Source organism: Cylas formicarius, unplaced genomic scaffold (genome assembly GCF_029955315.1).
Source record: "Cylas formicarius isolate icCylForm1 unplaced genomic scaffold, icCylForm1.1 PGA_scaffold_2__14_contigs__length_35257938, whole genome shotgun sequence".
NCBI lineage: Eukaryota > Metazoa > Arthropoda > Insecta > Coleoptera > Brentidae > Cylas > Cylas formicarius.
The window spans coordinates 4,100,536-4,116,115 of record NW_026844319.1 but is presented as its reverse complement, the minus strand read 5'-3'; the positions used below and the strand labels follow the sequence as shown (position 1 = coordinate 4,116,115).

Genomic DNA, 15,580 nt, shown 5'->3' with positions numbered 1-15,580 from the left:
AAGATCTTGATCTCACCTACTCACCATTAAGCGAATATTACAATAATAATGAAACAACAAGCCATAATAATAATAATAATAATAATATAATATCCCCCAAATTATGAAATCTTCAACCGAGAAAAACAATTGATTGCTTACGAAAAAAGTCACAGTATCACTATACCTGCAGGAGTGCGATACATAGAAACTCTCGAAGAAATGGACATTGACATTCCGGATATGTATCAAATAAAACAATGCGAAATCCCTCCGTGGACACTAAAAAAACCTGAACTACATCTAGACTGTCCAACCGCAAAAAGAGATGAGCCAAACACACGATTGATCAAGGATATGATATCTTCCATTGAAAACATATACCCAAATAATATAATCATCTACACTGACGTATCAAAAACAAAAACTGAAGTTGGTAGTGCCTTCCACAGCAACGATAACTCGTGGTCATGGACCCTGTATCCAGCGACAAGTATTAATTTTGCCGAACTTTACGCCATCTGGCAAGCACTAAAATGTGCGGAAACATCTCAAAAACAAAATATTTTGATATTTTCGGACAGCCTCGGCTCCATCAAAAACATGGAAAATATGTATAGTATGAACCCTATAACTCAAAACATCCTAGCAACAATAGGTTGGCTCGGACGGCAAAACAAATACATCCATCTTATCTGGATAAAAGAAAATGATCTAGCAGACCTAACAGCAAAATTAGCGACCGTAGAACCTCCTAAAAATATCCCTATCAGCTGTTATGATCTGCGTACAAAAATGAAAGAAAAAATAATAGATGCCTGGCAATCAATTGGAATCAAAGTGACGCAAAGGTAAAAGAAATACTCCCAAATGTAACTACAAGACACCAACCAAAATTCCTGACTAGGACGGAACAATCTATAATAACAAGACTGAGAATCGGCCATACAAATATTACTTCAATGTACCTCCTGCGTGGAACTCCACCCCCAACCTGTGATTACTGTCCTGGAATTAAGTTAACAGTGAAACATATTATGACCGAATGCCCTCACTACTCAAGCCTCCGCCTAAAACTGAAAATGCCGAATAACTTAAGGAAATGTCTATCTGGCAACCAAACCGAAACGGCAAAAACACTTGAATTTATTAGACAAATTGGCATAGCTAACCGCGTCTAAACCGGGCTGCAATAACGACTCTCACAAGCTAGTACTAAATCTACTAAGATCCTAGTTTTATAATATATTCATTATCGATGTTACCCACCACCCGTATATATTGAACCCTGGAATCCTGATAAATTAGAAAGGATTCAACTAATGGAGTAGAAGTCGATGCTGTAAAAATAATAATAATAATAATAATAATAACAATAATAAGAGCACCGACTAATCATATGGAAAACTGTCTAGGGAAAGAACTGCATGGTCGATACCCTGCGTTGCTCAGGCAAAATCATATCGACGAGAAAGCTTCGGTGACCATTTTGAAGGAAGGACGACTGTTTCCCGAGACGGAAGGATTTGTATGGGCCATCCAAGATCAGGTAATAGCGAGTCGGAACTACCAAAAGTATATAATGAAATTAATAGAATCCGACAAATGCCGTATGTGTGGGGATGAAACGGAGTCAATAGATCACATAATCGGTGGATGCAAAACACTGGCGCCCAACGAGTACACGAAAAGAACGATAATGTAGGAAAAGTAGTATACCGAGAACTAAAAAAAAATTTGACTCAGAGACAAAACAAGAACCATACTACAAATTCAAACCTGAGTGGGTTGTAGATAACGATCAATATAAACTGTGCTGGAGCAGAGAAATCATCATGGATGTGCACATACAAAACAATAGACCCGATATGGTATTCGAAGACGAAAAAGCCAAACAAACTTACCTTATTGACATAGCGGTACCACTATCAGCAAACTTACAACGAAAACATCAAGAAAACGTTAACAAATACTTAAAATTAGTCAACGAAATAAAAAAAATGGGGGATAAATACAGCGTAATCATAAATTCCAATCATCCTCGGAGCGACTGGTGAAGTCCCGCACGCCGCATTGAGAAGCCTAGTAGTAGTAGCCTAGTAGAAAATAAAAGAAAGTACAATCAACATCATGCAAAAAATCGTTGTGATAGAAACTACGGGAATGGTACGCAACGTAATGAACATTTGAAATAAACGAACAAATTCTCTGCAGACTAACTCAAAGTCCAACCAGCTTTTTGTCCTTGTGCGAGAGCACCGGAAAAAGTTGAAGTCCAGGAAAATCTTGTGGAAAACATAATAATAATAATAGTCTAAAAATTCATTATTGGTAAAATATTAATTTGTTTAGGGCTGACACTTTTATAGTTCCAATAAATGGACCTTACATTTTTGAGCTGGATTCAAAATGTTTATCATAATTATTATAAAAGCTTAATGGAATTATAGCTGAAGCTGCGTTTAAATTTACAAGAATTATGCTGAATGTTTTTTTTCCTTAGAGGGGCATTGTGAATTTCATACAGAAACACTAACCAATGTTTCAGGTACGTTGGTAAAAATAATAATAACCTTAAATACAACAATTGCGAGTAAAAATTTGAAACAGGTATTTAGTTTTGAGCCATTGCAACGCAAATATATTTTTGTTTTTTTGATATAGGAACAAACTTTAAGGGACCCGGAAACAGGAGTGATGCAAGGATCAGTCCTAGGACCTCTGGAATTTTCTCAGCAGTGGCTTACTGAGCCTCGACCTGGCGAGAGATGCAAAGATTTTAACGTTTGTTAATGATGTGGCACTTAGCTGAAACAAAGATGATGGCTGAACACCAACTAACTACAGAACCAACCAACCAAATAAGGCTTTCAAATGGGTCACCACAATAGATGACAAACTGAACTTCGGCGGACACAGATTTAGCTATGGAAAATAAATTAGTAGCAAGGACAAATAAGAGAGACATGCTGTGCAGTGCAATGCTGTATGGAGCACCCATCTTCGATTGAGAAAGCAAAATAGAGAAACAAGGTTCGTAGGGCACAAAAACATGCTTCTTAGTGTCCGGCCATCTTACAGGACGACATCTGCAGTTGCGTTTCAGGTGGTGACTGCTGTCGTGCCAATTGACTTACTGATCAAATATTCAGAAAGACGCATAAAGACAGGAAAATAAGTGCAAGCCAAACATTTCTGAGATAGTGGCATAGCAGATATAATATTGAGAAGAAAAAAGCGAAATGGACTAAGAGGTTGATAAAGCACAAAGGAAACTGCACAAGTTATGACTACCAAGGACTACAATATCTCTTAACAAAACCACTAACTGTGCATGGATGCTACAGTGCATAAACGCAGACTAGAGTCTTCTAGAAGTTTCCCTCTATAAAAAAAAATCAAGATCTATCAAAAATTCTCGCTGGTATCTATAAAACACCATCCCACTTCAGTATATCGATTATGAGTTTTATAAATGTCGTTGTAACGCAATTTTTTTTAAGACCAAATGACTCACCGAATTAAATTGCGCAAAAAAAATCATTGCAAAAACGCCACGAATGACTGCCGCAGATTGACGACAATTTTAACGGCAATTGAAATTTTCCGCGGACAAGCAACACGCTTTATTAGCCGAACTCCGGGCAGACGGAATTATAAACGCGCATTATCCGTATCTAATTAATAAGACAAGAAAGTTTATCGCTTCATTTCATTTCGATTGCGAATTTTTGCACTTTTGTGAAAGCTCCGAAACATGTCCCGGGAGCAAAAACTGATTCACCAACAAAGTCGGATGTTTTTTTTCTGCAATTTTGAATTCTAATAAAGTCAATTTAATTAACATTTACTTGCGGGAATACAAAATGGTGCAGAACGGCGTATTAATTAATTTTATTTAATTGCCCAATGGAATAGTTATGACTGTGGGACAAAACATAATGAACACTATAAAGTATTATAAGTTTAGTCTGTCTCATTCTTAAAGCCATTAACAAAATATTTATTCTTACTTGAGTGATCAGACAGGGGTGGACCTGGTATATTTTTTCTTTCTGATATATTTCTTGAGTGTTGACCATTTGTGACCGTGTTGAATAATCGTTTTTAACTGTGTATTTTGAAAAAGTTATTTTACTAGAATATAACAATATCACGCCGAAATCATTTGCAGCTTGATGCAAAGCAGGTTGTGAAAAATGTGTATTAACTTTAATCAGTAGAGGACTTATTCAACAAGAAACTACTTTAAAAGAAACCTGTCTACTTACAAAACGCCAATATCATCGATAAGGGATATTATTAATAGACGTAGTGATTTTGTGACCAGGGCCTAATAAGAAGGAAAATGTATTGTTTTTATCAAAGCGAGGTTGTTTCTACCTTGGATAAACTGAAAAGAAGCTAGAAGAAGATGAACCCAATATCAATATAAGCCGTGCCACCCTCTATAGAACTGTTTGCAATACGGGATTTAAGTTCTGCAAAATAGACAGAAGGCAAATAGTAATTGAATCACACACATTACTCGCTTGGAAATTTAATAACCTTCAAAAAATTAAAAGATAGAGATAGACAACTGATACATAATTTACCGTGATGAAACATGGTTCGATACACACGACACTGTATCCAAAGAATGGATTGTTTCCCCTCTAAACTGCCAGACGAAACCACCCTCAAATAATGGAATACACGCTGGGTCAGAAGACGGATTTGTCGCCAGCTGCTTGCGGTTGTCTGCAAAGAATATTAAAGGTTCCAGCTTTGATTAACATGAGGATGCAAGTGACGAACTTTTTGAAAATTGCTTTCAAAACAATATTTTAAAAAATAATCTCAATAACAGTGTTATTGTCGTGGATAACGTAAGCTACCATAAATTGAACTGAGGTGGTTTTTACTTGATGAAAATCCATTTATCAAAATAAATAAGAACTAAAAGTTCAGATTTTCACGAAATTATATATTTTGACATGACAATGGTTTCGACAACACCGTGTCTTTATCACGCATTTGATAAAGACACGGTGTTGTCGAAACAATTGTCATATCAAAATATATAATTTCGTGAAAATCTGAACTTTTAGTTCTTATTTATTTTAAGCTACCATAGCCGTCTGCTACGCAAAGCACTAGTTTAAACTGAAATCCAGGAATATTTGTTGAATGATGTTTATTTTGAATTCACTTACAATAAAGCGCAACTTTTGGAATTAAAAAACAGCATGTATGCGATAATTTGGCTGAACACGCTGGGCATACTGTTTTTTTCGTCTTCCTCCATATCATTGAATATTTAATCCCATAGAGCCAAATTGCCCAAGTAAAATCAAAGATTTTCTTACTTTAACTCTCAGTATTACAAATTTGATAAAAAATGTAATTAATAACTTACCAATTGAGGGCTGGAAAAATTTAGTACAACACATTATCAGAATTCAGGACTCAATGACGATGATAATGAAACAATGATAGTGAAACAGAATTAGATTTAGATTATATATTTAATGTCATGGTTTTTTTCTTAGTTAAATTTAAGAAGATTATACACACCTAAATAAACAAAATTGTTTTTATTATTACCAAAACCTTTGAGCGTCCGTCCCTAATGTTCTGTCCCTTAATACCTACCGGAACCGAGTTTTATTGCCGCCGGCAGGTAACTTAAATAATTGCGGACAAAAGCCAGTACGGTGAAGATTGAGACAAACTATAGAAGTGCCAATAAATTTTGAGTTGTAGGAAGTATTAAATTCAAATCTAACTAAATAGCATATTCTAATATCTAAACTTATCTAAATAAATCAACGGCATTAATTATCTCTAATTGAATGCGTAAATGTGTCTTTAAACATGTCAGCACTCCGTGACACCTCATTGTGCTTTCTACACACTCATTAAAAAAACCCTTTAGATTCAGATCGGAAACGCATTGTGCTCAGTACACCTTGCTCCCGAATCTCGGATTTTGGAGTTTAATTTTGATACCTGATACCAATTATGTCATTAACATCTTTATGCAGAAAAATTTGACAAGCATTTTGCATTATAATTCACATAGACCGCCCTAACATTTTGTCATTTTTGGAAGGGTTTTATAAAAAGTGATTTGAGGGCTTCAATTTAATGTAAGGGCTCTTGAATTTCTTGAAATTAATAATATTTTCGATACTGAAGAAACTTTTAGGATCACTAGTGGTTTACCAGTAATCTCAGAATTTGTGAACTTAACAAAAATTGCACCGCAAAGCATTTGACAGTGATTAGGTTTTTCGTGGAATGTGATCATAAAAAAACGTATTCAATAATTAACCAATATTGCTGTTGTACAAAGGTCTGTGTTTGTATATAGCTTAAAGTTTGCAAACCATTTCCTGTAAAGAGTATTACATAGTTTTTACTAGTAAAAATGCAAAGAAAGTGAAGAAAATGTTAAAAAGTCTTTCTAGAGACATCCTCTATACACAAGCTGTTTGTTTCGAAAGTAGTCTATAATTGTGGGTGTGTATGGTACCCAACTCTTGCATTGGTTATTCTTTCTCGAGATTCCAGCTGATCCCCTCCAGATGTCCATTTCCATTGCTCTTAGGATTATCTCGTTATTTTCTTACTACTTCTGATCCATAAGTTATGACGCTCTTAACTCTTGTGTTATATGTTTTTACTTTGTTCTATTGTATTGTTGTATCTTGCTGCTTTTCTGTTTTGTTTATTTCTGTCTCCAATTGCTCTTTTCAATGTACCATCTTGCGTAATTGTGACTGCTAGATATTTGTAAGGATTTGTATCGGATGGTATAAGATAATTCGATGCAGGAACTAATAGAAAAAAGTGCACCAAGTACTCCAGAAAGCGGAAGAATTTCATTTCTCAGTTAAATCAACATTCAAGCACGATTTTGGCACTATCACTTTATGTGAAACTCGCTCTAGGTTTTTATTAATATGTGACAACACGATTATTGCATAACTATCAAAGATTTCGCACTAAATATTTAATTAACACAGGCTACCAAAAATACATAAACCCAAAATTCTAGAACAAACAAAATGAATACGCAATTGCAGCAAAGATAGAAAAAAATCATCATTGTATAAAAGGAAAAAATTATTGAATATACCAAAAAATAACTTAAAAGTACATAAGAGGAAGCGGAAAAAATGAAAAATTGGACAAGAATATTGCTCATTATTTTATTAAAAATTATTTAAGTCGTAAGGCCTCTGTATGAAATTGACTACCTAGAGGTCTGTAATAAATTCTAATTAACAAAATTAAGACCGAAAACCTATAACTGTTTGCTTGAAATTTCAATACGCTAAAGTATCAAAATTTAAACAGAAGGGCGTCGTTCTATTCGACTTTGACCTACCTTAAATTTTGATCGCCGCATCTCGCTAAATTCGAACGCGATGAAAAAAAACCAGTAAAAGCAAGATCCCAAATGAATGCAGACTGCTGGCCTTGAACAAGAACACTTGGCAAAAGCTGGCCGTGCAGGATTTATTCGGCCACACAAAAGTTCACTGAGTTTAATATGCAGGACTGTATCAAGCACGTTGTTTAACGTATTCAGATTAGAAAAGGTTTTACCGGGACGCGTTGAGATATGTTACGGCTCCAGTCATCCAATTTTTAAAAAATTAATTATTTAATTATTGAAATGCATAATACTATGTTATAATATACATATCAGGTGACCCAAAAAAATTCTAAAAAAAACGAGCGCTAATGTATACAGTAATTAAAACCAAAAAAGAGATGATGTTTTTTTATTCACTACTAAAATCGTAAGTCACGTTTCATCGGAGGTGTTGTATGTCCCCTCCGCGCGTTACCAGAAGGTCCATTACTTTTCTCGATCTTCTTTAATGATGTTGCTGACCTGTTTATTATTTGCCTGGTCCTGCTTCTATTACCAAGCATTGATGACTCAATCAGCCCGTAGAAATTGCTTTAGCTAGTGTTGCATAAAATCGCAAAATATTTATTTTTATAATCTTAATGCTTGATGACTGGTGACAATAGAAAATATATTTTTTTATACTTGTATACTTTTACATATTATTACTCCTCCAAGAAAGGTTTATATGACATCTTTTTTTTAATTTTAATGTGATGTTGCCAACTTATTGAAAAAATAATGGTTTTCTAATAGCATCGCAGAAAATAAACGTAGCAGAAGAATAACTTACCTAATCTAATTATTGAAAAAAAGTTATGTGGTATGTCTCCTTTCAACTAACGTTTGTTTGTTGATGATCATATCACCGAACAAAAAAACTTTAAGAAAATTATTTTGTGGTTTTGAAATTTAATTCATTAAAAAAGTTAAAAGTTAGCAATTGAACTGAGGTGGCTTTTACTTGATGAAAATCCGTTCATCAAAATAAATAAGAACTAAAAGTTCAGATTTTCACGAAATTATATATTATGACATGACAATTGTTTCGACAACACCGTGTCTTTATCATCATTGATAGAGACACGGTGTTGTCGAAACAATTGTCGTGTCATAATATATAATTTCGTGAAAATCTGAACTTTTACTTCTTATTTATTTTGTTAATAGTTAGCAATGTAGCAAAATATATTATCCAGATTACCGTGCAAATTTGAAATAAATATTTGCAAGGAAGACTTACCTAGAGATCCGATTCGTATAGGAAGGCCAAGACGTAACGACGTAGCGGAAGCAGTGCTACAAGAATTTGTAGATCAAGAAGCGTGACTCGCATCTCTGAAAATCTAGCCGATTTTCCATTGATAAATATCCATATTTGCCCTCTTGGGTGAATAGGCGAATAGGTTTCGGGGTTGCCGAAAAAAAGATTTTGCTTCAAATGCTTCAGTTGTTATCCATTTAGAAATCACCTTTTCCATACTATGAGAGTTTACACAAACTTGATTTTTGTTTCAGACACCGCGGCCCCTTACGTACTCTACAAGGATGGCATGGACAGGGCACAGGGACAGTGGGGCCCGCAAGACATCTACCCGCCCCCGCAGCAGCAACCGGCACCTGCGGGAGCGAGCAGCCCTCAACAGGCGTGTGGCCCCACTGTCCCGTTGGGTGTTGAGGCAGACACCGCCGCCCCTCCGAGAGATCAGGTAACGTTTAACTCTCAAAAATCATTTTTGTATTTATGGTTTTTTGTACACAAAATATCTTGATAAAATCTGGCAAATCTCAAACTCTAAGGATATAATATGCCCCAATTCTAGGATTCTTTCAGGACACATTATTCTTGATATAAGATAAAATATTCATTATTAATTAATAACATGCTCTTTTTAAATGTAGAGGGGTTTATCCCTTATCTCGAGATCTATGAGCGTTATAAAAAAAAGTTTGAATGTAAAAGTTGTTTTTAATAAAATGATCTGTATGATAATGTATTATTTCAATTGACACTCGTTATATTTTAGTACATTTTTAAATACCCCTTTAAAAGACAATTATTACATATATTCAGCTTATGTTGGAAAAGTTTTGGCCACGTTGCATATTAACTTTATATACTTTATATGTTTTTGGATTTTCGGAGAGCTCTTTAAAAGACGAATTCAACGATATATGTGAACATTGACCTGCGATACACCGTTTCGAATTTATTGACTCTTTTAATCAACTCCCAGGCAATATTAACGCAATTAATTAAATTTCTTAGCTTTCTGGCTTAATTCTGAAAGCGTCCCTATTTTTTTTTTAATTAAATATTATATATAAAATTAAATTCAACATAATTTTAATTTAATTTAATTAATTTCAATTAAATCGTAAATCAATATTTATAACGTCAGTAATATTACATAATCGAAAAAATGTGCATTACTGGAGCTCTGAAAATAAACTTTGTGAATTTGAGACAAATGGATAGAATTTTACTGCCCATATTTTATGAAGAATATTTGATAGCAGTGCGATTTTTACATTTATTAAGAAATAATATTGAGCCTCTTATTCGGAATGTTATTTCTGAAAGAGAACAAGATGGCAACAAGATGGTGCTTATCATCGAAGTGCTGATATTTTAGACAATGGATTGGGCAATATGACTCCATCTGATCAGCAAGGAGCCCGAATTTAAACCCGCAGTATTTTTTTGTGGTGTACTTTAAAAGATATATTATACACAAATAAGAATAGAATAGAAGAAATAGAAGTTTTGGCGTTAAAACAACAAATTCTGGATGCAATTAACCAATTAAATAGCAATGCCAATTATATATCAAATGCCATAAATCACATGGTGGACATTTGGAAAATTTTATAAAAAAATATAAATATTTTTTTTTGAAAAGGTTCGTCAAATGTTACTGTCTTAAAAATAAACTAATGTATAATGTTTACGGTATCTTTCATAAATTTCACAAAAAAATGTTAGAGACGCTTTTCGAATTAACTTTAATTGCATTAATATTGCCAACGGAATTGATTAAAATCGTCAATAAATTTAAAACTGTGCATCGCAGACCAATGTTCCATATACATCATTGTATTCGTCTTTTAAAGGGGTATCCGAAGATGCAAAAATATACAGGATGGTGTATCTAGAAAAACTGAGAGAGAAGTAACATTTCGGGAAACATCGCGTATTTGATAAAGATATTTCAATTTTGCATATTGTGTGATGTTACGCCAAAAAAATGTCACACTCATAGATTTAGAGATAAGGTATAGGCACTGGCCAACGTGTACATTTTATTACTTCCCTCAAAGACATAATCTTGAGAGAAATAAAAATAAACTATTTATACGAAAATATTTATTTGGATTTAACATTTTGAAATTGTCACTTTAAATAAAAGCCATCTGCGGTCAATTTGCTTGACTCAACAAGAATAATGAAGAATAATACCATGTACGGTTGTAACATTGGATATAGTCTTGTATTTTTGTTTAGTAGTAAAGTACATTTTCTCCTGTCGACAATTAACGAAGAGTTGTTGGTTCATGTATTCAGGAATGACGCAGCTAAGTTTGTGACTAAGCAAAGTTTATATATTAGCATATTAGGATATTTTGAAGAAAAATTACTATTATTACAGTTATATTATCAAATAATTTTCTCTCTAGTAGCCTCGAATCTTTAATATTGTTACATATCACATGGTAAGTAAATGCCGGAAATTTAGATGTTTTTAAATCATTCCAAAAATGCCACCTGATTTTTTCTAGCTCTAGTTTTTGGGACACAGATTAATTGATATTAGTTCTGAGACAAAAATAAAAACATAGATGCACACTTAATTGAAAATACAAATTAGAAATTTCCTGCTCAAAATAATATAGCCAAATATATAGCTAGAATTGTTAATGACTCAATCTTCCTATACTATCATGCTCTTAACTGCATTATTACTTACTTTTATACTTGTAAATGTAAATGTAAAAAATATCACATTTCGCCATTTTCTTAGCAAAATTAGCATTGCGTTAACAATAATTGTGGTAGACGAAAACTATGGAAGATCGTTATATAGGATGGATGGGATAGCCACACTGCTGGAGCAAAACTGCTCTTGTGAGCTCCAATCTAAAGAATCTGGCAAGGGTAATATAACACTTACAACGTAAAATATGCACAAGCTAAAATTATAAAATTACAAAAATTAGATCCGATAGACAAAATCTGAGGGCGCTCTTGGACTCTGAATTCTGAAAAACAAGTCAAAATTCTGAAAAAAATTCTGGAAAAATAAATACGAGTTTCTGACATGAGTCAGAATTTCTGACGTAAGTGTGTCATAAGGGGCAGCGCTATTCGGAACATTAGATATACAGAGTTATTTGTAAATAATGGGCAACGAACAATAAAAAAACAATATTTAACATTAACAATTTTGATAATAGTACTAAACTTCAAATCAAATTTTGGAATTTCATAATATTTTCGTGTCTGTAGTCCAAGTCACACCGAGAATACAGCAATACAACTATCAAGTGCGGTCTCAGACAAATTTCACAGCTCGTGTCTAATTTTGTCTAAATATTTTAACTTTACCTAATGCTTATGTACAGGATAGTCCATTTAAGATGGGTAAGTAGAGACACTGAGGAAAAAAAGTTAAATACACAAAGCGTTTGACAAAATAAATAAGAACTAAAAGTTCAGATTTTCACGATATTATATATTTTGATAAATGGATTTTCATGAAGTAAAAACCAACTCAGTTCAAAGCGTTTGAACCAAGACCTTAAGTATATATTTAGTATTCCGTTGTTCCAGGACAGTAACCAACTTTATTTTTTTAAATGGAACTCTATAAATATTTTAAAAAATTCTAATTATTCGCTTGTTTTTTAGTATTTTTTGGCATTACACGGAATTTTGAGTAGTTTTTGAGCAAAAAAATTCTTTTCCATTTTTTGCAAAATTGTGTTTTTCACACTTGAAGACTAAAATTGGGAATTTTTATTATGGATCCATGGAAGTGGTTTAATGCTTTGACCTATCTATGGCGAAAATATATTATTCAGGTTGGTCACACACATTTTTTCTAATTAAAAAAAAATAAATAAATGAAAACCCTGCCTTTTGTACTTTTAATACAAAAATTGGTAGTTTAGAAGTTATGGCCAATTTTCTGCAACAACTCGTGAATTTTGTTTCAAATCTAACTACACCCATATAATATCCTATTCTAAGTTTTTCTTTAGACATATTATTTAAACATAAAACATAAAATCAACGAGCAATGCAAGTAAGTAGAACTTATTACTAATTACGAACTTAATTACACCTATTATTATACACTTCGTTTTTTATGCAGGCCCATAAAAAAAAGTTCAGGGGTGTCAAGTCTCCCCGCTGGCCAATCTATGGTCCCGGCCAATTCAAAAGGAAAACGTGGATTTAAACAATTTCTAACAGGCACTACGGTATGATATTTCTCACTATCTTGTTGAAAAATAATTCGTTCTATAATATCGTCTGGCAGATTATTAATTAATGGAAATATATAGTTCTCCAACAAATTCAAATGTCTCTGACCATTCAGAACAAAGTCAGGAAATAACGGGCTTATTATTTAATGGCACACTACACATAAACACTTATCCGACCCTGTTTCTTAATTTCTTCTTTTTCATTTTGCGTTACATCAGTAATGAGTCTTTTTTCTATTGATCCTAGCAGCTCATATCGTTTTTTTTTTAAATGCCACTTTCAAAATAGTGGCCCATCATAAGGGAGCAATAAAAAATCTTATTTGAAACTCCTTTTGGGATAATTTCCGAACTAGCAAAAATTCAAATGGATGGCAGTTACTAAATTATAAAGTCCTTTGAACACTAATATCCATTAGATCTCGGGATGCATGTGTTTACAAATTTTCGTTGTTTTCTTCAAAATGCGGAAGAACTTCATATTGCTTCTCTTCTGTTAAGACAACTTTTGAACGGCATTTTCGATTCTTGGCTTGGCTTCCGTGGACACCCGTCTTGCAGGATATTCTCTTATGGCTAATGCTGGACACTTATTAGTTCTTATGCCACATTTATGAAGATCTAAACGTTTTTGAATACTGTAAAAAGCTATTTTTTTAAAATAAATTTGGTTACAACTAAATGTCAAATAAAAACTGTGTATTTCTGAACTTACTTAGAATAGGATTATGTAGATTTAGTTAGATTTCAAATAAAATGCATTAATAGTTTCTTTTTAAAATTCTCGGATTATTTGTTTAGCAACTTAGAAAATAAATTCTGAGACATGTCTTCGTGCATTTTTGGTATCCCATAAGGATTGTTAAAACGTATACAACGATTATGAACAATATGTAAAAAGGACTCTAGGTGAAGTTTTTGATGCTTGAACTTTAACTTATCAAAAATAACACCCAAGTTTTTGCATTACGAAACAACCGATATTTTAACAATATTGATTGAAATGCCAAGCAGCTTCATAGCTTAATCTTAAAAAGGTACGAAGTAAATAATTGCCGATTTATTTTGATTTAAAATTAGCCCCTTATTATGTGAATATATTGCAAACTTTTCTAAACTTTTATCTAACTTTAAAACTTCAGCAGTCTCAGATCTTGGGAAACTTACATATAATTAAGTGTCATCAGCGTACTGATGTAATCACTCACATCCGAAGTGAAGATAACAAGTAACTAAAGTCGCAGAAGAAAGCCAGAAGTGAATCTTGAGGTACACTTCTCTCCAACACTTACGCCGCCGATCTCCTGTTAACAATTTCTACTATCTGTAAGTCTGTACGATCTCTATCTAAAAGAGGTTCACACAGAAAAGGTAAGGGTGTCAAAAGACTATAGTCTAGCAATACTAAAGCTTATCTGTCAACAGCAGCGCTGAAGCCCTTACGAAACCCAGACTAATATTTTGGCAAAAGTGCATTTGTATTAAAATAATGCATTATTTGTCTGTAAATTAACTTTTCAAACACTTTTGCGATGACAATAAGCTACTGGGTCTAATACTAGATACTTTCTTTGGAGCACTAACTTCAGCTAAAGGCAAAACTATTGGAACTTTCCGTAGAGCAAAAAATGGTCCTTTTTCAATGCATGAATTAAAAAGGTGTGATAACACGGGTTTGATGGTTGGACAGCGCACTCTAAGCATCTCAAGAGATATTCCATCCTTTTTGTAAAGCCTTGGACTTTAATTGAGATAGAGCTCAGACTACGTCATAATTACCAATGCCAACTGGAATTCTTTATTTGAACACTTTCAACTTAAATAACTCCTAAAGGTTTCTTGTAAATTTTTGGATTTTTATATTTAAAAAGAAGTTGGTCGAGATGTTTCTTCATCGCTTGTAAACCAAGATTTAGGTTTCGTCATCCGTTTAGTGCAAATAGGAGCGCAGAAATCAAAACGCGCTAACATTTTTTCCGTTACTCTCGTCCCTGTTACCTCAATACCAGTCTCATAAAACACCTCACCCCAGTCCACATTTTAGCAATAAAGCGTTCTTTATAAATATGCTTTCGGTCCCTATACTTACGGAACTTTGGATGTATTTGTAAAATTTTTAAATTAAGTGTGCAGTAAATTAGTTGATGATCAGAATGACTATGCATGCCTCGGTGTTCTACGCTCCCATTTAAAAGACCGAAATGAACTTTTGAATATCTTGTGGGATTTAATATGATCTGTTCAAAATCAACAGTATCAAGCAAGTTGTCAAACTGATCAGTAACATTGAATTTTTTTTAAAAGGTTCATGTTTATGTCACCCATAACAATAAGCTCATTCGCATAATACTACTAGCAATTGAGCTTTCCAGCATTCGAAGGATAGTTAAAACATTAAACCGAGGTGGGCGGTGAAAAACTCCTAAGCCTAACTTAATCTTACATAGTAGTAACCACTGCCGTTCAAAATCATTTTAGAAATTCTCAACTGGAATTTCGTGACACTGCATATCAGATCGTATATACACACACTCCACCGTCCTGAGAACATCTATCTACTTAAATAAATTATACCCTTTAATTGAAAATGTTTATGTTTATTTATTTATTTATTGTTACTCTGAGACTGCTATACGATTCTCTGTTACGCTGTACCGCGTTCTCACATTTGAATTACATTGCCTGTGCCATCCACACTGTATTCTC

The 15,580-nt window shown here is 33.5% G+C and overlaps 1 protein-coding gene across 1 annotated transcript in view; it reads left to right on the top strand.

Annotated features, from left to right (window-relative positions):
- Positions 1-15,580, top strand: part of LOC132697941 (zinc finger protein 768) — a 55,375-nt gene that overhangs the window by 23,639 nt on the left and 16,156 nt on the right. Inside the window, exon 2 of the mRNA XM_060663720.1 lies at positions 8,903-9,093. Within this exon, the coding sequence (XP_060519703.1) occupies positions 8,903-9,093 (191 nt within the window). The remainder of the gene's footprint in view (positions 1-8,902; positions 9,094-15,580) is intronic.